The sequence below is a fragment of the Rhinatrema bivittatum genome, chromosome 5 (genome assembly GCF_901001135.1).
Source record: "Rhinatrema bivittatum chromosome 5, aRhiBiv1.1, whole genome shotgun sequence".
NCBI classification, from domain to species: Eukaryota; Metazoa; Chordata; class Amphibia; order Gymnophiona; family Rhinatrematidae; genus Rhinatrema; species Rhinatrema bivittatum.
This window is the reverse complement of record NC_042619.1, coordinates 263,637,333-263,659,476: the sequence shown is the minus strand read 5'-3', so window position 1 is coordinate 263,659,476 and position 22,144 is coordinate 263,637,333. Positions and strand designations below refer to the sequence as shown.

The window sequence follows — 22,144 nt, the reverse complement described above, 5'->3', positions numbered from 1 at the left end:
TAGAAGAGAAACCCACGCATAGTGAAAACAGATGTGATCAGATCAGATTTCTACCGCATAATCCTCTCCATCCCAGTAAGAAAAAGACATACAGATACCTTGAGGCTAAATTTATCCTTCTGGACATTAAGCACTTTTCACAGTCAGCTTTTGTGCTGATGGGTCAAAAATCAATTGCTATGGTTCATTTATGTCTGCCAGTTTAGGGGAAAGAGAAGTATCAAAATATGAACCGACAGCAATATTTGCTGGAGCTTCTTGAAAGCTTCTCCTGTTTAACCACTTCCACTGTTATTAAACTGAATCAAAAGGCAGGGCAGAGTCAGTCCTCAAACAAGATTCACACTGATATACATAAAGCAGGAAGAAGGGACTCAGGGAAGTAGATTTTAGAAGAAACAGGGCCTATGGCCATAATAAGAGGTGCACACTTGTATTCCAAAATGCACAAAAAAACACAAGAATCAAAATATAATAAGGAAGCAGATAAGTGGTGCAGTTAGAGTGTTGGACTGTGCTTCAGAAGAAGTCCTGGGGTGGGCATTAAAGACGCCGCTCTGCCACTGACTCTACTACTACTTAACATCTGTACTGTGCTGCATGCTCTGGCACATCACTTTGGGCCAGGTGTACTAAAAGGTTCTTCTCAGTTTTTATCAATGGGGGAAATGCTTTGTACACATGACCCCTTTATCTCACCATGCTTCCAGGACCCAGTTGAAAACAAGGACTTTGGCATAATCTGATTTTCTCAGTCAACAAATTCATTCTTAAATACAATCATGATGTGCCCAGTGACGCTTGCTGTGGTGCCTGGTTTTGCAGATGAAATTGTAAGGTTGCAGGAAGATACAATAGGGCAATATTCAAAACACCCTAAAAAGGCTTACTTTCTAGCCAAATTTAGTTGGATAAGTTATCCTGGATATTATCCTGTGGAACATCCCCGAATAAAGTTATTTGGCTGCCTTTAAGCAGATACCTTTAAACGTAACTGGCTAGCTTTGAATATTGCCAGTTAGGTTTAAAGTTATTTAGGAAGTGTAAGTGTGGGCGTGGCAGCCCGATTCCCCAAAATCTACCACCCAATATATGAAGAAGGGCCCTGCCAGACCGAACCCTAAACCCTTCCAAGTAAAATCTAACACTTGAAAACCTCAGGGCCCCTGTCACCGGCCTCCTCCCCCACCCCCACTGCCCCCTCTCCAGTGGGTGAAAATTAGATTTGAAAGTGCCCTCCTCTCCCTCCCTGCCCCTCCCCTCTCTCCCCCCCTCCTTGCTGTCAGAATACTACGCTGGCAGCGATGCTGTAAGCCCTGGGGAACAGCCATAACAATCCTGGTGTTTGGGAGAGCTTTCCCAAGGTAGTGGGTGGATGGGAGCATTGGGATTGGGGTAGAGGGGTGAGGGGTGAGAGTGAGAGGAGGGGGCTTTCAAATCTAATTTTTACCAACCCGGGAAGGGGAAGGGCAGGGGGGGATCAGACCCTGAGATTTTCAATTGTTCGTTTTACTTGGCCTGGCATGACCCTTTCTTCATATATTTGGTGGGTTTCAGGGAATTGGGCTTCCAGGCCTGTGCCACACATTTTATTTTTGTGTTTATAATATAAAAACACAGAGCCCAATATTCAAATACCAGATAGCTAGAACAGTAGGACTTATCCGGCTATCTAGCGGCCACAGAAGATCCGGTTATGTTCAGTGGCCACTAGATAGCTGGAGAAGTCACTGATCTGGCTAGCTGGCTAACTTGGGAGCGGGCAGTGGGAAAATTGAGGCAGCACTACTTAGCTGGATAACTTATCCAGCTACGTAGCGATTTTGAGACTTAGCCAAATAAGTTAACCAGCTAAGTCTAGACCTGCTATTGAGCTCATCTAGACTTTGCCGGATAACCCTTATCCAACTAAGCCCCGTTTGTATACGGATATACAGCAGCATAGCCATGCAGCTGAATATCTTTGTAACTTAGCCAGATAAGCAAATATCTACTCCATAAGAACTGCCATACTGGATCAGTCTAAGGGTCCATCAAACTCAGTATCCTGCTTGCAAAAGTGGCCAATCCAGGATCCCAAACAGAAGATAGATTCCATGCTACCTATGTCTAGGGATAAGCATGAGTCCCCACGTCTCCCTGGTTAATAACATTTATAGCTATTACTCGGCTATATTTATTTGAATATAGCCAGTTAAGCCTCACCCAGACAGCCGGATAACCTTAGGCCTCCTCTGAGGCAGTCCTAAAGTTATCCAGCTAACTTAGCCAGATAACTACCCTCTTCTCTGGAGCGCCTCTTTTTTATCTGGTTAAATGCTAGCAGGATAATGACTTATCCAGCTAAACTTTAGTCAGATAATCATTTATCAAGTCCCACTGTCGCTCCTTGTGACCTTGGGCAAGTCACTTTACCCTCCGTTGCCTCAGGTACAAACTTAGATTGTGAGCCCTCTGGGGATAGGGAAATACCTACAGTACCTGAATGTAATTCACTTTGAAGTGCTGGAAAAAAAGTGTGAAAAGCAGAATATGAAAATCTAAATAAATTAAATAAATAAATAAAATGTATCCGGGTTAAACTTAGCCAGATAAGTGCCTTATTCAAAGGTCATCTAGCAGGATAAGTCACAAGCTGCCTGGCTAAAAGCCTTTGAATATTTTCTTCCAGTATATGGAAATCACCTAGAGAAAACTTCTAGAAACGAGCAGCGATCTAGGAACACCCAAAGTTCTGCTGTGATACTTTTCACCCCAAATCTCCCAGAAAAATTCCGAGTGCCAATAGAGAAGATTCTCACTACCCTGATGGTCTGGCACCTCACCTGGGGGTTATCCATGTACCACAGCAGACAGCCAGCCTCTGTGTCCAGGATGAAGTAGCGCCGCAGGAATTTGCCACTGTTTTCATCTTCCTCAATGTCTAGGAACCCGCAGATCCGATTCTGTCGATCCATATAAGGCATTCCTGCTTCCTTCTAGCATTACCCTGAAAAATCATATACATCTTCGTAAATATGCTACTGTGAATATACTGTAGGAAAATAAATACCCTTAAGATACATATAGCGGAATTTTCTTATAGCGAACTTGTGTGTTTCATTTAAAAAAAAAAAAAAAATCTTCCTTATTATAATCTGTGGCAGTAACATATAGGAAACCAGTTAGACACAGTCATCTGTATTGCTTCTATTTCATTGTGTTAGGAGTAATTTGCTGGTAATAGCCACAGGGAAGTCAGTCAGAGATCAGCTTGGCTCCCTAGTTTCCATAGTGATGCGGGGCACGTTGAGATCACAACTCTGCTATTGCTGCTGGTCAAAATGGCCACCCCCATCAGCTCTGTTCTAAAGTTAATCCAGCTCTGGAAGTGCCAAGGGTCTTATGCTTGAACAACTCAATGTCTGCTTTCACTGCCTGGTCCATACACCACTGTGAGTTTTAAATGTGAAAGATCTTCAAACACACTGCAATGCAGAGACAGATTAAGGGTGCCTTGGACTCTAAGTGGTACCTCAATCATGGGCTGCCCCCTATTCCTATTACCCTTAATCTGACCCTATAGATGTCCCCTCTACGCTTGGATCCTGGATGACTGCCCCATCCAACCTAGAGTTCTAAAAGAACGAAAACTGGAAATTGCAGACACTCTTACGCAGATCTGCAATTTGTCAATAACAACCTACAAGAGGACTGGAAAGAGGCCGGTTGACCCCAGTTTTAAAGAAGGACTCTGAGGAGAACTGCAAAAGTATAGATCTATAAACCTGACACCAATACTGGGTAGGATGGGGGAGACAATTATTACGAACAAAATTACAAAACACACAGAAAGAACTGGTATAATTAGGAATAGCCAGCATGAATTTCGAGAAGGCAAGTCATGACTCAAAAATGTTATAATTCTTATTAGCTATAACTAGAAACATGGATGCTGGTAAATCAGTCAATACAGTGTATTTGGACTTTAAAAAGGCATTTGACTAAGTATTGCACGAGATATTACTCAGGAAACTGAGAGGCTATGGGATGGGGGCAATGTACATTTATGGACCAATAATTAGATAAAGGAAAGGAGACAACAAGTAGAATTGAATGGCCAGATCTCAGACTGGAGAGGGGTACATAGCAGACTGCCCCAAGGGCCAGTACTAGTCCCGCTACAATTCAATTGTTTGTACATGGAGCATGGAGTGACGAGTGAAATTGCAAAATTCACAGACAGTACCAAGCTATATAGTAATGGTATTCACTTCCAGTTATCAAGGGCCACAAACTGGTCAGATTTTCAGGATACCCCTAATGAAAATACATGAGATAGATTAGCATATGGTGGAGACAATGTGCATGCAAATCTCAGGGATATCCTGAAAACCTGACCTATTTGCAGCCCTTGAGGGCTGCAGGGGGATCAAGAATGATTGGGTTTGGACATCCAAGTGGCAAACTAAGAACATAAGAACATAAGAAATTGCCATGCTGGGTCAGACCAAGGGTCCATCAAGCCCAGCATCCTGTTTCCAACAGAGGCCAAACCAGGCCACAAGAACCTGGCAATTACCCAAACACCAAGAAGATCCCATGCTACTGATGCAATCAAAAGCAGTTAATGGACTTCTCTTCCAAGAACTTATCCAAACCTTTTTTGAACCCAGCTACACTAACTGCACTAACCACATCCTCTGGCAACAAATTCCAGAGCTTTATTGTGTGTTGAGTGAAAAAGAATTTTCTCCGATTAGTCTTAAATGTGCTACTTGCTAACTTCAAGGAATGCCCCCTAGTCCTTCTATTATTCGAAAGTGTAAATAACCGAGTCACATCTACTCGTTCAAGACCTCTCATGATCTTCAAGACCTCTATCATATCCCCCCTCAGCCGTCTCTTCTCCAAACTGAAAAGCCCCAACCTCTTCAGCCTTTCCTCATAGGGGAGCTGTTCCATCCCCTTTATCATTTTGGTTGCCCTTCTCTGTACCTTCTCCATTGCAACTATATCTTTTTTGAGATACGGCGACCAGAACTGTACACAGTATTCAAGGTGCGGTCTCACGATGGAGCGATACAGAGGCATTATGACATTTTCCGTTTTATTAACCATTCCCTTCCTAATAATTCCTAACATTCTATTTGCTTTTTTGACTGCTGCAGCACACTGAGCCGACGATTTCAATGTATTATCTACTATGACGCCTAGATCTCTTTCTTGGGTGGTAGCTCCTAATATGGAACCTAACATCGTGTAACTACAGCAAGGGTTATTTTTCCCTATATGCAACACCTTGCACTTGTCCACATTAAATTTCATCTGCCATTTGGATGCCCAATCTTCCAGTCTTGCAAGGTCCTCCTGTAATGTATCACAGTCTGCTTGTGATTTAACTACTCTGAATAATTTTGTATCATCCGCAAATTTGATAACGTCACTCGTCGCATTCCTTTCCAGATCATTTATATATATATATTGAAAAGCACCAGTCCAAGTACAGATCCCTGAGGCACTCCACTGTTTAACCTTTTCCACTGAGAAAATTGACCATTTAATCCTTCTCTCTGTTTCCTGTCTTTTAACCAGTTTGTAATCCACGAAAGGACATCGCCTCCTATCCCATGACTTTTTAGTTTTCGTAGAAGCCTCTCATGAGGGACTTTGTCAAACGCCTTCTGAAAATCCAAATACACTACATCTACCGGTTCACCTTTATCCACATGTTTATTAACCCCTTCAAAAAAATGAAGCAGGTTTGTTAGGCAAGACTTCCCTTGGGTAAATCCGTGTTGACTGTGTTCCATTAAATCATGTCTTTCTATATGCTCTACAATTTTGATCTTGAGGATAGTTTCCACTATTTTTCCCGGTACTGAAGTTAGGCTCACTGGTCTATAGTTACCCGGATCGCCCCTGTAGCCTTTTTCAAATATTGGGGTTACATTGGCCACCCTCCAGTCTTCAGGTACAATGGATGATTTTAATGATAGGTTACAAATTTTAACTAATAGGTCAGAAATTTCATTTTTGAGTTCCTTTAGTACCCTAGGATGCATACCATCCGGTCCAGGTGACTTGCTACTCTTTAGTTGTCAATCTGGCCTACTACATCTTCCAGGTTGACAGTAATTTCGTTCAGTTCGTCTGACTCATCACCCCTGAAAACCATCTCCGGAACTGGTATCTCCCCAACATCCTCGTTAGTAAACCCCGGAAGCAAAGAATTAATTTAGTCTTTCTGCAATGGCTGTATCTTCCCTAAGAGCCCCTTTAACCCCTCGGTCATCTAATGGTCCAACCGACTCCCTCACAGGTTTCTTGCTTTGGATATATTTAAAAAAGTTTTTATTATGAGTTTTTGCCTCTATGGCCAACTTCATTTCAAATTCTCTCTTCGCCTGTTTTATCAATGTTTTACACTTAACTTGACAATGCTTATGTTTTATCCTGTTTTCTTCAGATGGATCCTTCTTCCAATTTTTGAAGGATGATTTTTTGGCTACAATAGCCTCTTTCACCTCACCTTTTAACCATGACGGTAATCGTTTTGCCTTCCTTCCACCTTTCTTAATGCGGGGAATACATATGGACTGTGCCTCTAGGATTGTATTTTTGAACAATATATAGACAAGTGCAAGGTGATTCCTGATGGAAGAAAAAATCCAGACTACCAGTACACAGTGCTGGAGTCCACTCTGAGAATTACTGTGGACCACATGCTGAAACCATTGCAACCGTCTGAAGCAGTGGCCAAAAAAGCCAAGCATATGTTAGGGATAATTTGGAAAGGTCTTGATGACAAATTTGAGGATCTCATGCCTCTGCATGGAGTTTTGGTATGACCACACCTGGAGTACAGTGTGCAGTTTTGGTCGCCCCACCTCAAAAAGGATGTAGCAGAGCTCAAGAAGCTACAGAGAAGGGCAACCAGAATGATGTGAGGATTAGGTCCTCTCTCATGAGAGGAAAGGCTGAAAAAGTTAGGACTTTTTGGCTTGGAAAAGAGAAGACTGCAGGGGGGGGGGAGGGGGGGGTGAAACCGTGATAGAAGTCTACAAGATCATGAGTGGAAAAGAACAAACCACAAGCAAGCATTTATTTACCCTGTTCAAAAATACTAGGACCAGGAGGCATTCAATGAAACTGTATGTTAGCAGTTTCAAGACAAATATAAGAAAATACTTCTTTAGTCAGCGGGTAGTTAAATTATGGAATCTGCTGCCACATGATGTAGTTACAGCAAGCAGCATAGAGGGATTCAAGAAGGTTCTGGATACATTCCTGTAAGACAAGGACAAATGAGAGACTGGATTGAGGCTGGGTTGCTACGCAATTATGTACTGTATCTACAGGAGCTCTTAGATGAATTCTGGTTTGTGTCTGCTGGGTGTAACTAACTAATAACTCTGGGGCAATTGTAGAAGACTGGATGTTGAGCTAGATTTTACTCCTTGTTAAATGTAACTTTGCCTTATTCACCTCTCTTGTTAATTACTTTTATTTATTGCTTCAGTTATACCCTTGTTCTATGTAAACCGATCCGATATGGTTATTACTATGAAGGTTGGTATAAAAAAAGTGTTAAATAAATAAATAAATAAATAAATAGATGGACCACTGGTGAAACTCAACTTGGCTGTTCTTATGTTCTCCCCATAATCTGTCACTGCTGCCACCCTCAGCACTGGTGCTGACTGAAAGGGGTATTTTCTTGCTAGAGGAGGGGGTGTCACTGTCATAAGATGACTCACGTACACTCACATTTCCAATTTTATGAGAGAAGTAAGAAAGGTTGAGGCCAGAGAGAGAATGTTCTCAGCTATACATTCAGAAACAGCAGAGAACTATAGTGAGAGATCATCATTAAGTTCTGCCGGGAACCTTTTTGACTACCTCCCTGTGGAAGTGACCTTTCAGTGAAATAAAGTTACTGAGAAGCACCTCACAGCTCTGAGGGGGGTCTTCCGGCATCTGACCCCCAGCCAACCAAAGGACAGTCACTGTGCAGCCGAGGCAGGAATCCAGGGCTGCTCAGTCACCTCATGCCAGCAGGGAGACTTTAGGTCAGTCCTGGCTTTCTGAACAGCTCCCCTGGTGATCCCCAGCTTGTTAAGTGATCACTCTTAGTTGCTCTGGTAACACCAACCTATGGGTTATCACTGCTCAGACTACCTAGAGGTCCATATTCAAAAGCATTTAGCCGCATAACTGACAAGTTATGCGGTTAGATGAAGATTTGATGCACAGAGTAGGCACTGTGTCTTATATGTTTTGTGTTTTTGTGTACAGCACTGCGCACATCAAGTAGTGCTAAGGAAGTGTTAAGTACTATGTACTACTAGTAAGTAGTTAGCGGCTAAATTCTTGCTGATTAATAAGTGATCTGGCTACATTTAGTCAGATAAGTTAGGGGCGCTCTGGAGACTTAACTGGAGGAGTTGAGTTGGCCAGATAATTTATCCGGCTAACTATGGTTGGGCCATAGGCCTGTCCTAACTTTAAGAGAACTGGGTATATTTAGTGCCGCAGCTGCACTGCTGAATACATGGGCTAAGTTAGCCAGATAAGTTTATCTGCTTAACCAGCTGAGCTGCATAGCTGAATATGGACCTCCTAGTGACCCCCAGTGATCATCGTTCAGTGCCCCAGTAACCCCAGCTTTTAAAGTGATCACCACCAGGGCTGGCACTTCCACTAGGAGAACTCGGCACTAGCCTAGGCTGCCATACCTTTTTTAGCTACCATCCTGCTGGTGACTAAAAGGAGCAGGAAGAGCCATCCCACTTGCGGTTGAAGAATGCAGGAACTGCTGCCAGAAGGTAAGAAGTGGAATAGAGGGAAGGGTGACTGCCTAAAAGCCCCTAATACCCTAGCATCAGCCCTGATCGTAGCTCAGCACCCCTGCTGATCACAGCTTCTCCAGTGTGCAAATAGCTGTAATTGGTCGTTTGAAAGAGACTGCAACGCGTGCGTTAGATGGGATTCATTCAAGGCCTGTAAGGAAAAGAGTCTAGCGTCATATATGGGTTCATTTCTCTTATTACGGAGGAACTGAACTAGCAGCAACATACTGTACATAAGGCAGCCAGCACCAGTGGTGATTTTCTGCCAGGTCATGCCAGATATCAGCCCAGAACCTTTTTTTTTTCCCATTGGAAAAAAGTGGAATGTACCTAGTACCTTTTTATATTTAGAAAATTACCATTGACCAGAACTATGAGCTGTTACAACCTATAACCTAGAAATGCTGCTGGCATTGCATGAAAAAGGAGGAACCCAAACCTAACAGCGGCCCAGAAAGAAAAAAAAGAAAAATATTTTTCACTTTTATTTGGCAGATTACCAGATCTCGTAAGCAGCCGTGAGAGTGGAGACCACCTGATGCAGTTTGCTTCAGATGGTGCATTCAGCTGGTAACAGAGAATACCCAGGGCCACCACTTAAAACAAAAAGGCACATACATCCCCCCTGGGATCAGTAAATCAGACACGATTTCTGTCAACAGTAACACTTGCTCACCACAGCAGCCCTGACGCACCTCTGGGATCAGTCCTATTTAAATCAGTTTTAAATACAGCATTGGGGAACACTGCAACTTTCTGCTGCGTCTTTCAGCAGAATTATAATAAGAAAATGAGGTAAAGAAAGCAATCCCACACCAGCAAAGAGCCCCCAAATTCAGGGTTTCAAAAAACACGAGTACATAATAACCATGGGGCCTGCTGGGTTTGGGGCCCTGAAGCCACACCACTAGCTGTATCAATGCAGCCCTTTCCAGCTCGGCCACCAAGTAGGGATGCTGAAAACCAATTACATTCCAACTTAAAGTAAGATTTTTAGAACAATTAAATGGTTTAACCTAACTATTGCACTTGTTTTAAGGTGGTAACAGGCCGCAACAGTCCCTATGTTTACCTTGTCACACCTGAATCTACTTTTCATCTGTCCATGCTGTATTCATGCTCTACAAGTAGCATTGTGACTCCTGCCCAGGGTTCTGACGGAGATCCAACATTCAGCTGTCTGTGCATATATTGCTGCTTTATATGTATCAATGTGATGACTGCATGGGGCTGTGTTGAAAATCTGCTCTGCAGCTATCCGTGCTGTATTCATATTTTACATATGCCAGCATGACATATGCGCGAGTCTAATAAGATCCACTCTTCAGCTGTCCATGCTGTATTCATGTTGTATAAATGAGGTGCCTGCTTGGGGCTCTGATGAAGATCCACTTTCCAGTTGCCCATTCTTATTTATCTTTCACATATTATCTGTGGGATAACTGCATGGATGTCTGTGCTGTATTTATACTCTACATGTATCAGTGTGACCCCCACATGAGGCTGTGATGAAGTTTGGATCTCCATCAGGCCATACTGTATTCGTGCTTTATGTGTATCAGTGTGACACCTGCATAGGACTGTGATGGAGATCTATATTCACACTTTACATGTAACAGTGTGACGCTTACATGCGGCTCTAATGAAGATCCTCTCTTCAGTTGTCTATGCAATTTTCATTCTTTACCTGTATGAGTATGACAGTTGAGTGGGGCTCTGATAAAGATCTACCCTTCAGCTGTCCATGCTCTATTCATACTGGGGCGATGCTGAGGGACAGTTCCCCCCCCGGTTTTGCTTTCTAATGGTGATTTGGTGCTAGTCCCTCTGCTGCTTTTCTAACCAGTTACATTCCCCAGCTATTGTCAGACAGACAAGTCTTCCTTGCCAGTCTGCCACTGCTCTTCTCCTCTCCCCTCCCCCCCCCCCCCCCCCCAAAACACAGATTCAGAGCCCAAAGTATTTGCTTTCCGCAAATGGATGTGTCCTTTTATTGCTCTCAGGAACAGGAGTATCATTTTCTTTTTGTCTCATATCTGTCCGCTCCCCAGGTCTGGCAGCTGAAGGCCTGGATCAATACATTTCCCCTAGAGTCTGAATACATCCTACTCATCTATCTCATTTTGCTTTAAAAACTTGTCCAAATTTCCTCTGAATTTATTCAGTGCTCTAGCCTTGATCGTCTCCATGGCCAAATATTACAGAAATTCACCATTTTATGTATAGAACCCCTTTCTCCAATACGGTGGAAATTTATTCGCCCTGAACATGGAGAGGAAGATGCCCCTTGGCTTGTTTGCTGCTTCTACCATTCTGCTGTATGCAGAGCTGTTGCAAAGGATGGGCAAGCAAAGGGCCAGGACAATTGTTTAGATGCCAAGCTGGAGGTCGGGAGGGTCACCATGCTTTCCTTTTGTGTCAATCTGGCACCAAAAGCAACCTTTGCCCGGGATGCCTTTTTGTCCAGTGTCTGCCCTCAAGGGAGAAATAACAGGAGGGGAAGGATTGGATTAGGGAGCAGAGTGGCTCTTCTTTGCTTTCTTCTGTCCACTCTAGCCCACATCCTCCATCCAGTTCTCTGCATGACAGGAAGGGAGGGGAAAAACAACAGGAGGGGAGGGGCTGGATTAGGAGCAGAATGGCTGTTCCTTGATCTGCTCTGTACTTTGTGTGCTCTAGGCTCTCCTCCTCTCCTCCTGTTCCTTGCAGCTACTTTTCTATTGCCTGAAATTCACGCATTGGCCAACAGAATTATCCAATAGAGCTCGATATACCCATCCACAGAAGCTCCTACTAGCATCTCCAAAATTGCTGCATTCTAGGTGATTGCCTGGTGTGCCTAATGGAAGAGCCAGCTCTGAAGTCCATGCAAAATCACAAAAAACTCTTTACAGTTTCCTAAACTGTAGCAAAGTTTTGAAAAAATGTTGCCTTTGGAAATTTTTACATGCATAATTTAGCTAATTCTGCATCATTAATGAGCTGATTTGCATGATTTTCCAATTCATTAACAATTTAGCATATATATATTTTTTTTTTATTTTTTTTTGCGAACTGCTTCACAAACATGAAATTACGCCTGCTAAAACAGCAAATAGCACAGGCAAAATTTTACAAATATAATTACTTGCACTATTTGCTGTTCTAACATGCAAAACTGTGTTTGCAAAGCTGTTTGCAGCTCATTACATCAGCCCTAGATGATCAGTTCCATCCTGGACAGGTCCAGAGTGGATACGTTTTTAGTAGGTAATGAAATGAGCTCCCAGCTCTCAACGAACAGCTGAGCTGTCCACTTGGAGATACCACCTGACCCGTTTGTGACAGGGGTCTTAGTAATGCTTTGTGGAAAACGTCCCAGCATTGTAAGCCAGTGATTACAACTAATAACATCCGCTGCACTCTCTCCTCGCCTCCTGACTCAGCACCAAGCTTTAAGAAGCACCGTTAATCCCACTAGAGCCTTTATCTCGAAGAACAGAAAACAGCCTCACATTTCTTTCCCCTCCCTTGCCTCAAAGTACCATTTTGCTTGGTCACAATCCCAGAATCCCATGTCAGCTCTATTTCTGTTTAGGCCTTTATAACTTCCTTCATAAAAAAAAGGGAAGCCAAAGCGATTTACAGTTTAGAAACAAGACGCATAAGCGAATCACTATATATAATAAAAATATATAAAGGTGCAAGAAAACACATGCAAACAAATCATAAATAAAATCCCTAAACACTTTTGATCCCAACCTCCACTCTCACTAGAGAAGCAACAGGCAGAAACCTTTGTAAAAGGTAACACGCCTTCCCCATATAAACAATACATATACCGTAGTACAGTAAGCCGGGGACTGGACAAGTTATCTGATTAATGTAGCCGGATAATTCATCACAGATATTTAGTGGGATATGTTTCCCGCTGAACATATTTGGCTAAAATTCCCTGGATAATTTTAGCCATCCCACCAGGCCTGGATTTCCCAATAGGCCTGTACCTAGGGTAGCAAAAATCGGGGGGCAGCAGCCCCACATAAGAGCTTTGCTGTCTCCCAGCCTTCTGCTTCCATCTGCAGTGTCCCCAGCGCAGGGAGCTGGAGGGGAGGGGTGAGGCTGGAAGAGACAAAGACAAACTAATCTACTCCCTATTCCATCCCATCCACTCCCGGTCTCTACAGGGACAGGAAGAGAAGGGGGAGGCCACAGCAGGCAGCAGAAAGCAAAGAAAAACCCCTCTGCCCTCTAATCCCATCCCCCCACCTCTCATTTAGGGACATGAGGAGAGAGGAGTAAGTCTAAAGCAGATAGAGCTGTGCCTTATTCCTTCTGCTCTATTGTCCCTTCGGATGGGGCAAGGGGTGACATCACCAACAGTGCCTAGGGGCGTCAAAATCCTAAACCCGTCACTGCATCTCATTGAAGATACACGACAAAGTTATCCAAAAAAGTTTATCCAGATAACTTTAAACTGGCTATATGCCAGTAAACTAAAACAAGAAAACATCTCTGGAGGCCAACAACCCCAATCCTCCAGCCCGCTCCACCCCCAAAATAGTTTTTAAAATGTGGGGGCATAGACCTCTCTCCTACACCAAAATAATTTACAAAGTATGCGGGCCTTGCCAGCCTGAGGCACCCCCACCAAAATATTTTGCGTAAAAGACTGGCTCCAGGCCCTCTCCTGCCTACCACTGCACCCTCCTGTCCACCACATTGGCAAACCCAGTGCCACCCTTCCAACCCACCCACCCCCCCCCCTGCCAAAATTCCAAGGATGAGCTGGGAGCAGATACAGAGTCTAACAGTGCTCTCAGCAGCATCCTGTGTTGCTCTGACAGCCACATTAGTAATATAGGGGCCGATGCAATACAGGGCGCTCACACGAGTGCACTGTTTAACCTGCTGTCGGACGCGGGTTAAATAGATGCTAATCCACCCCCTAATGCAATAGGAGGATTAGCGCCTATTTAACGCGCGTCCAACGCGGAGTGAATAAGGTCGTGCTCATCACATGCAAATGTATGTGAATGAGGCTATTACTCATTCACTCCGCATTAAAAAAAAAAAAATGTGCATCTCAGACGCACATTTATCGCTCAGCTAACACCTGCCTGGAGCAAGCGTTAATAGCAGAGCACACATAGAAAAAGTACAGAAAAGCAGAAAAAACTGGTTTTTGGTACTTCTTCAATAAAAAAAAACCAAAAACCTCGGCAGACCGCAGAGTTATGAACACCGATGCTGAGTTTACCAGCGTCGGTCTTCATGACTGGCAGCCGCTGCATGGTCGCGTTAGCAAGGAGGTGCTAAGGTCGTGCAAGTGACCCTAGCGCCTCCTTGCTAGCGCGACCCCCTAATTTGCATATTGCATGGCACCCCCTTGCGGGCACCTAATTTGCATATTGCATGGCACCCCCTTGTAGGCGTGACCCCCTAATTTGCATATTGCATGGCACCCCCCCTTGCTAGCGTGACCCCCTAATTTGCATATTGCATGGCACCCCCCTTGCTAGCGTGACCCCCTAATTTGCATATTGCATGGCATCCCCTGCGGGCTAAGAAAGTGGATGCTGAAAAGTCAGCGCCCGCTTTCCGCAAAATTCATTGCATCGGCCCCATTGCTATTAGCCTTAATGTCAGGGTCTTACCTTACAGCAAAGCCCAGAAACAACCACCCTCACTGCTAACCTAAAAAGCAAAAGATCACCAGCCCAGCTAAAACAACCAACTGGACAGAAGTGCTATCTTCCAGTCCTCCCAGTTCACTCCCAAAGGAGCCCCTTTGGTATGCCCCTTCAGGAGCATCCTGCAACGCTCTGAGCCAGCCCTGGCCTTGCCCCATTGCACTCTGGACATTTAGTTCTAATTATTCTTAGAAAAAGGCAGGAACTACAAATCTTTACATGCAATGGGGCAAACTCAGGACTGGATCAGCCGGTTGGAGTCGACCTGCATTTGATGCTAGGCCTGAATCTGCTCAGAGTGCCAGAAATGAAGATGGATAATGTTAGAGCAGGATTTGCACTCTCATCCTTGAGTGTCCCAAGCCAGTTCAGTTATCAGAATGAAGATGCATATGACGGAGGCGGGATGCATAAATTACCTCATGCTTATTCTTTGGGGAAATTCTGAAAACTAGACCGGTTTGTATTCCTGCAAGACCCCTGCTTTAGTGAGATCTGCTAGATAACCAACAGCGAAAGGAGCCTCTGAGCTGACTCAGCATCTGTCTTGGAGGATTTCATGTTTGCATGTAGGTAGTAGTGTTGCTAACTCACCCAGGTCTACTCAAACAGGCTGTTTCAGGTCTGGTTTTACCCCTTTGCATGCATGGAGTTGCAGTTCTGATTTTCCCTAAAATCAAAATCACAACTCCATGCATGCGCTGAGGTAAAACCAGACCTGGAACAGCCTGGCGCGTGGGGACACGGAGCCACCTGGTAACGTCCACCTGCATGATCAGAAGTCCTGCCACAGCTTGAAGATGAAGACAGGAAACGCTTCTCACTGATGTCTTGGGAAATGTGGGCTGAGGTTGTAACTGAGGAGGGCCAGCTGACGGAGCATCTCTGCACAGAGAGCTCCCACAGCTCTCAAACTGTCGTTTCACTTCACTAGCCAACACCATGTGCCAGATTTCCGCAGCAAATTCAGCAGTGGTACTCTGCTAGAAATGGGTGTTTGTTTGTTTTTTGTAATTGGTATTTTTATGCACAATGATAAAGCAGCACAAAAGCATACATACATACCAAAAAAGGGAAAATACAAGAAAAATCACATGAGTAATGAACCACCAATACTGATCTGACAATACCCCTAGGGTTTTGTAAAGCTAATATAATATAATATAATATAATATAATATGTTATATAACACAACCTCTCTGTCAGGACCAAATAAACATTAATGCTGCACCCTTAACTACCAATTCCCCTTGGATATTCCCCCAATGGAGGTCTGATTTCCAACAAATTGAGCACTGCACGGAAAGATCTATAAACGAAGCATATGGTATCGGTATAAAATACATAAATCTTATCAGGACAACTAATTATGCAGAAGGTTGGTGTTACATAACCCATGCTCACAACCCCTGCCCGTTCTTAAACACGTATGGTGTTTACTGTTTACGATTTCAGCCATTGCCAGAAACACTGCCAAGTATCTTGACATTTCTGCATTTCATCATGCCTTGAGGCGGTCAGTTTTTCCATATAACAGATCCACTTCAGTCTATAAATGACAGCTTTAAAGGGGGGTACGCTATCATTCTTCCAGTCTTTTGCTGTGACTCCCCTTGCTGCTGGTAGTGTGGCACGGATGATCGCGTGCATTGTCTATCGGAAAATTCAGGAGTAAGCATTATAGGGAGGTGTAGCAATTTCTGTAAGCAGCCTGCCTCTTGGGTGCATAGATGTGGAATAGCTGGGCACCCCCACCACATGTGTAAGAAGTCTCCTGTCTTGCCACAGTTCCTCCAGCAATATTGGCTGTTAGAAGACGACATCTTATTTAACTTAACTGGAGTTTTGTGCCATCTATCTAAACGTTTGCAGCTGTTTTCCTGTACTTGTGCTGATACAGAGCTGTGACGGGCCATCATGAAGCAGAAATCCCAATCCCCCCTCTGATAGTCTGTGCTAACTCCCGTTCCCAAGCCCGCAGATGACCCTCTTTTCGTGCCACTAGTGTTATTTAGCAGCACATATAATTTAGAAATTATTCCTTCCTTCCTTGGACCTTGGGTCTTGCTCACAAAAGAAAAGTCCCCACCATTGGCAGAGCCGTGCAGGCTTTCTTTCAAACCTGAGAAGCAGGGAGCTCACCACTGAAACATATTACCGGACACTGCAGCGACATGGCTTTCTTGGATTCTTTACAGACGCTGCTACCTCTAATTGCACCAACAGAAGAGTTAACCAGAGACCCCTTTGTCAGATGTGGACCAAATTCTACCTCCCCTTCTTTCCCCCATGGGTGTTGAAAGCTCATATTCAGCCATAGATCCAGATAATTCTTGCACTGGTCCAGCACAACGTATCACAGTCCGCAAAGTGAACTGGTTTTCTGCAGGACCTAATGTGGGTGGTTTGAACTCTGCACTACAGTGAGGGGACACTGTCATACGTGTATCCAGTGTGCACTCACCACCATACAGCCATGAATAGATGTATCCAGTGTGCCCTCACCATCATACAGCCATGAACAGATGTATAGGACAGGGAGTGAGGGAACACTGTCATACATGTATCCAGTGTGCCCTCACCACCATACAGCCATGAATAGATGTATCCAGTGTGCCCTCACCATCATACAGCCATGAACAGATGCATAGGACAGGGAGAGAGGAAACACTGTCATACATGTATCCAGTGTGCACTCACCACCATACAGCCATGAATAGATGTATCCAGTGTGCCCTCACCACCATACAGCCATGAATAGATGCATAGGACAGGGAGTGAGGGAACACTGTCATACATGTATCCAGTGTGCACTCATCACCATACAGCCATGAATAGATGTATCCAGTGGGCCCTCACCATCATACAGCCATGAACAGATGCATAGGACAGGGAGAGAGGGAACACTGTCATACATGTATCCAGTGTGCCCTCACCATCATACAGCCATGAACAGATGCAAAGTCAGGGAGTGAGGGAACACTGTCATACATGTATCCAGTGTGCACTCACCACCATACAGCCATGAATAGATGTATCCAGTGTGCCCTCACCACCATACAGCCATGAATAGATGCATAGGACAGGGAGTGAGGGAACACTGTCATACATGTATCCAGTGTGCACTCACCACCATACAGCCATGAATAGATGTATCCAGTGTGCCCTCACCACCATACAGCCATGAATAGATGCATAGGACAGGGAGTGAGGGAACACTGTCATACATGTATCCAGTGTGCACTCACCACCATATAGCCATGAATAGATGTATCCAGTGTGCCCTCACCATCATACAGCCATTAACAGATGCAAAGGACAGGGAGAGAGGGAACACTATCATACATGTATCCAGTGTGCACTCACCACCATACAGCCATGAATAGATGTATCCAGTGTGTCTTCACCACCATACAGCCATGAATAGATGCATAGGACAGGGAGTGAGGGAACACTGTCATGCATGTATCCAGTGTGCCCTCACCATCATACAGCCATGAACAGATGCATAGGACAGGGAGTGAGAGAACACTGTCATACATGTATCCAGTGTGCACTCATCACCATACAGCCATGAATAGATGTATCAAGTGTGCCCTCACCACCATACAGCCATGAATAGATGCATAGGACAGGGAGTGAGGGAACACTGTCATATATGTATCCAGTGTGCATTCACCACTATACAGCCATGAATAGATGTATCCAGTGTGCCCTCACCATCATACAGCCATGAACAGATGCATAGGACAGGGAGTGAGAGAACACTGTCATACATGTATCCAGTGTGCCCTCACCATCATACAGCCATGAACAGATGCATAGGACAGGGAGTGAGAGAACACTGTCATACATGTATCCAGTGTGCACTCACCATCATACAGCCATGAACAGATGCATAGGACAGGGAGTGAGAGAACACTTTCATACATGTATCCAGTGTGCACTCACCACCATACAGCCATGAATAGATGTATCCAGTGTGTCTTCACCACCATACAGCCATGAATAGATGCATAGGACAGGGAGTGAGGGAACACTGTCATACATGTATCCAGTGTGCCCTCACCATCATACAGCCATGAACAGATGCATAGGACAGGGAGTGAGAGAACACTGTCATACATGTATCCAGTGTGCACTCATCACCATACAGCCATGAATAGATGTATCAAGTGTGCCCTCACCACCATACAGCCATGAATAGATGCATAGGACAGGGAGTGAGGGAACACTGTCATATATGTATCCAGTGTGCATTCACCACTATACAGCCATGAATAGATGTATCCAGTGTGCCCTCACCATCATACAGCCATGAACAGATGCATAGGACAGGGAGTGAGAGAACACTGTCATACATGTATCCAGTGTGCCCTCACCATCATACAGCCATGAACAGATGCATAGGACAGGGAGTGAGAGAACACTGTCATACATGTATCCAGTGTGCACTCACCATCATACAGCCATGAACAGATGCATAGGACAGGGAGTGAGAGAACACTTTCATACATGTATCCAGTGTGCACTCACACCATACAGCCATGAATAGATGTATCCAGTGTGCCCTCACCACCATACAGCCATGAATAGATGCATAGGACAGGGAGTGAGAGAACACTGTCATACATGTATCCAGTGTGCACTCACCATCATACAGCCATGAACAGATGCATAGGACAGGGGAGTGAGAGAACACTGTCATACGTGTATCCAGTGTGCACTCACCACCATACAGCCATGAATAGATGTATCCAGTGTGCCCTCACCATCATACAGCCATGAACAGATGTATAGGACAGGGAGTGAGGGAACACAGTCATACATGTATCCAGTGTGCACTCATCACCATACAGCCATGAATAGATGTATCCAGTGTGCACTCACCACCATACAGCCATGAATAGATGTATCCAGTGTGCCCTCACCATCATACAGCCATGAACAGATGCATAGGACAGGGAGAGAGGGAACACTGTCATACATGTATCCAGTGTGCACTCACCACCATACAGCCATGAATAGATGTATCCAGTGTGCCCTCACCATCATACAGCCATGAACAGATGCATAGGACAGGGAGAGAGGGAACACTGTCATACATGTATCCAGTGTGCACTCACCACCATACAGCCATGAATAGATGTATCCAGTGTGCCCTCACCATCATACAGCCATGAACAGATGCATAGGACAGGGAGAGAGGGAACACTGTCATACATGTATCCAGTGTGCCCTCACCATCATACAGCCATGAACAGATGCATAGGACAGGGAGTGAGAGAACACTGTCATACATGTATCCAGTGTGCACTCATCACCATACAGCCATGAATAGATGTATCCAGTGTGCCCTCACCACCATACATCCATGAACAGATGCATAGGACAGGGAGTGAGGGAACACTGTCATACATGTATCCAGTGTGCACTCACCACCATACAGCCATGAATAGATGCATAATTGTATGGGTATCCAGTATGCCAGGGGTGGCCAACACTAGTCGTCAAGGGCCATAAATAGGCCACGTTTTCAGGATATCCACCATGAATATGCATGAGATATTTACATACAATTTTGGCAGTGTGTGTGTGCAGATCTATCTCATGCATGTTTGTTATGGATATCCTGAGAACCAGACCTGTTTGTGGCTCTTGAGGACTAGAGCTAGTTGTCCTTGCACTATACCCTTACTTCTTAGATCTATGTTTGTCAATAGAGCACAACTGACATCCCACCAGCAAAATAGCCAGTTTGACAATGCTAAAGCTGCCTTTTGGTATCATGGACTGGCACTGCATGGGACTGCTGCAATTCTTTTCAACACAGAAGCTGGAATGAAACGGGAAGCTGCCTCCTAGCCATATTCAGAGCAGTTTATTTTCTTGTGCTGCCAAGGAACATGAGTTTAATAATTCTAACCTGGCAGAACTGCAATGACATCTTCCCTTTTAGCTCCCTAATTTTCAAACACCCCTCACTGGATCACGGCATTTAGCCTCCTGGCAGCAGAAAAGAGGGTCAGACCAAACGAGATGCTGGGCCCTCTCCAATGGCCCAGCCACATCGCCTTGCAGAAGACCTGCTTCTATTCACCGTTCCTTCTCCTTGGGCTGGCAGAGGCTGAGTGCTGTGGAGGCAGCAGCCAGTGCCACCTCCCTGGGGAGAGGGTTCCAACCCTCAGCACCTTACCATTGCCTCAAGGAGTGCATTCGTGCCAGGATCCAAAGGAGGCTGAGGTCTGTACCTCTCAGATGACACTGCTGCTGTTGACTCTAGGCTAAATAGGGGTGCCAGCAGCAGGATTAAAGGGGGAGGGGGTGTGGGGGGGAGGGGCAGAGGATCCATCGGAAGCTGCAAATGAATGTATGGTGCTGTAGCCCAGTAGGACAAGTTCCAAATGAGCTGTAAACCATAGGAGCAAGAGGAAATCCACCAGACAGTTGTATTGTGTGCAGATACTTTCTGCAGTTAGTCCGTGGCAAGCGTTAGGAGCCAATCTGTGCTCTGCACCTTGTCCCCTGATGTTACGCTATTGCTGTCCCTTGTTTCTCACGGCTGGGCTTGTCTGTGCATGCACTTTGCAAGCCCTAGCATAGCTCCTACCCCTTTTAGTGCAAGAAAAAAAAAAAAAAAAGAAACATTCTTAGACCTGGACCCGAGGAGCTGCATTTCCTTCCCTCCCAACACTAATAGTCCCTCCACATCTGCATGGGGGGGGGGGGGGCGGGAGGAGGAGGAGTTGATCAAGCAGTATTAATTCAGAAACTGACATGCAGTCACACCTTTTCATCCCCTTAGTTTGCACTTACCCAACTGAGCCTGGACTGATGGGTATAAGGTTGGGGGCTGTTGTCCTAGCGTCCCCGAATGCCCCCCATGTGGGACATTGGCAGACAGAGGGGTTCTCTACTCCAGAGCCGGGCACTTTGCTCTCCTCCCTCCCGCTCTCTGGTTCTCGTTTTCCGGGTTAATTACAGCTCAGATTGTCAAACCCTGCCCCGGATATGAGAACAATAATAAGGGGCCGGCACTATTCCCACTGACTGTCATTGTGAAACTGGCAGAGGCTGGGGGGAGGGCGCTTCAGGGTGTAACATCTGTCCTGCACTAGCCTCATTCTGGGGGGTGGGGGGGAGGGTGCCTCAGAGGTGTAACATCTGTTCTGCACTAACCTCACTCCGGGGGATGGCGCTTCAGCGGTGTAACATCTGTCCTGCACTAGCCTCATTCTGGGGGGTGGGGGGAGGGTGCCTCAGCGGTGTAACATCTGTCCTGCACTAGCCTCATTCTGGGGGGGGGGGGAGGGTGCCTCAGAGGTGTAACATCTGTTCTGCACTAACCTCACTCCGGGGGATGGCGCTTCAGCGGTGTAACATCTGTCCTGCAATAGCTTCATTTCGGGGGGGGGGGGGGGGGCGGATGGGGGGAAGGAGCTCCAGAGGTGTAACATCTGTCCTACACCACCTTCTTTACAGGGATGGGGGAAGGATGCTGGAAGGAGTGTAACATCTTCCCTGCAATAGGCTGAGCCCTTAGGAGGTGGGGTGGGGGGGACTCCCAACAAAATAAAATCTGTCTAGAACCAAGCTCAGCACAGCATGGGGGGAACTCCAGTTTAAGGCGCACTCCACCTG

At 45.3% G+C, this 22,144-nt stretch overlaps 1 protein-coding gene across 1 annotated transcript in view; it reads right to left on the bottom strand.

Moving 5' to 3' along the window:
- The window catches only part of PLEKHA2 (pleckstrin homology domain containing A2), a 93,143-nt gene extending 71,669 nt beyond the window's left edge, over positions 1 to 21,474 (bottom strand). The window contains exons 1-2 of the mRNA XM_029603953.1: positions 21,320 to 21,474; positions 2,826 to 2,989 (exon numbers count right to left, since the gene is read on the bottom strand). Coding sequence (XP_029459813.1) covers positions 2,826 to 2,966 — 141 coding nt within the window. The 5' untranslated portion in view covers positions 2,967 to 2,989; positions 21,320 to 21,474. The remainder of the gene's footprint in view (positions 1 to 2,825; positions 2,990 to 21,319) is intronic.
- Positions 21,475 to 22,144: the final 670 nt, after the last annotated feature.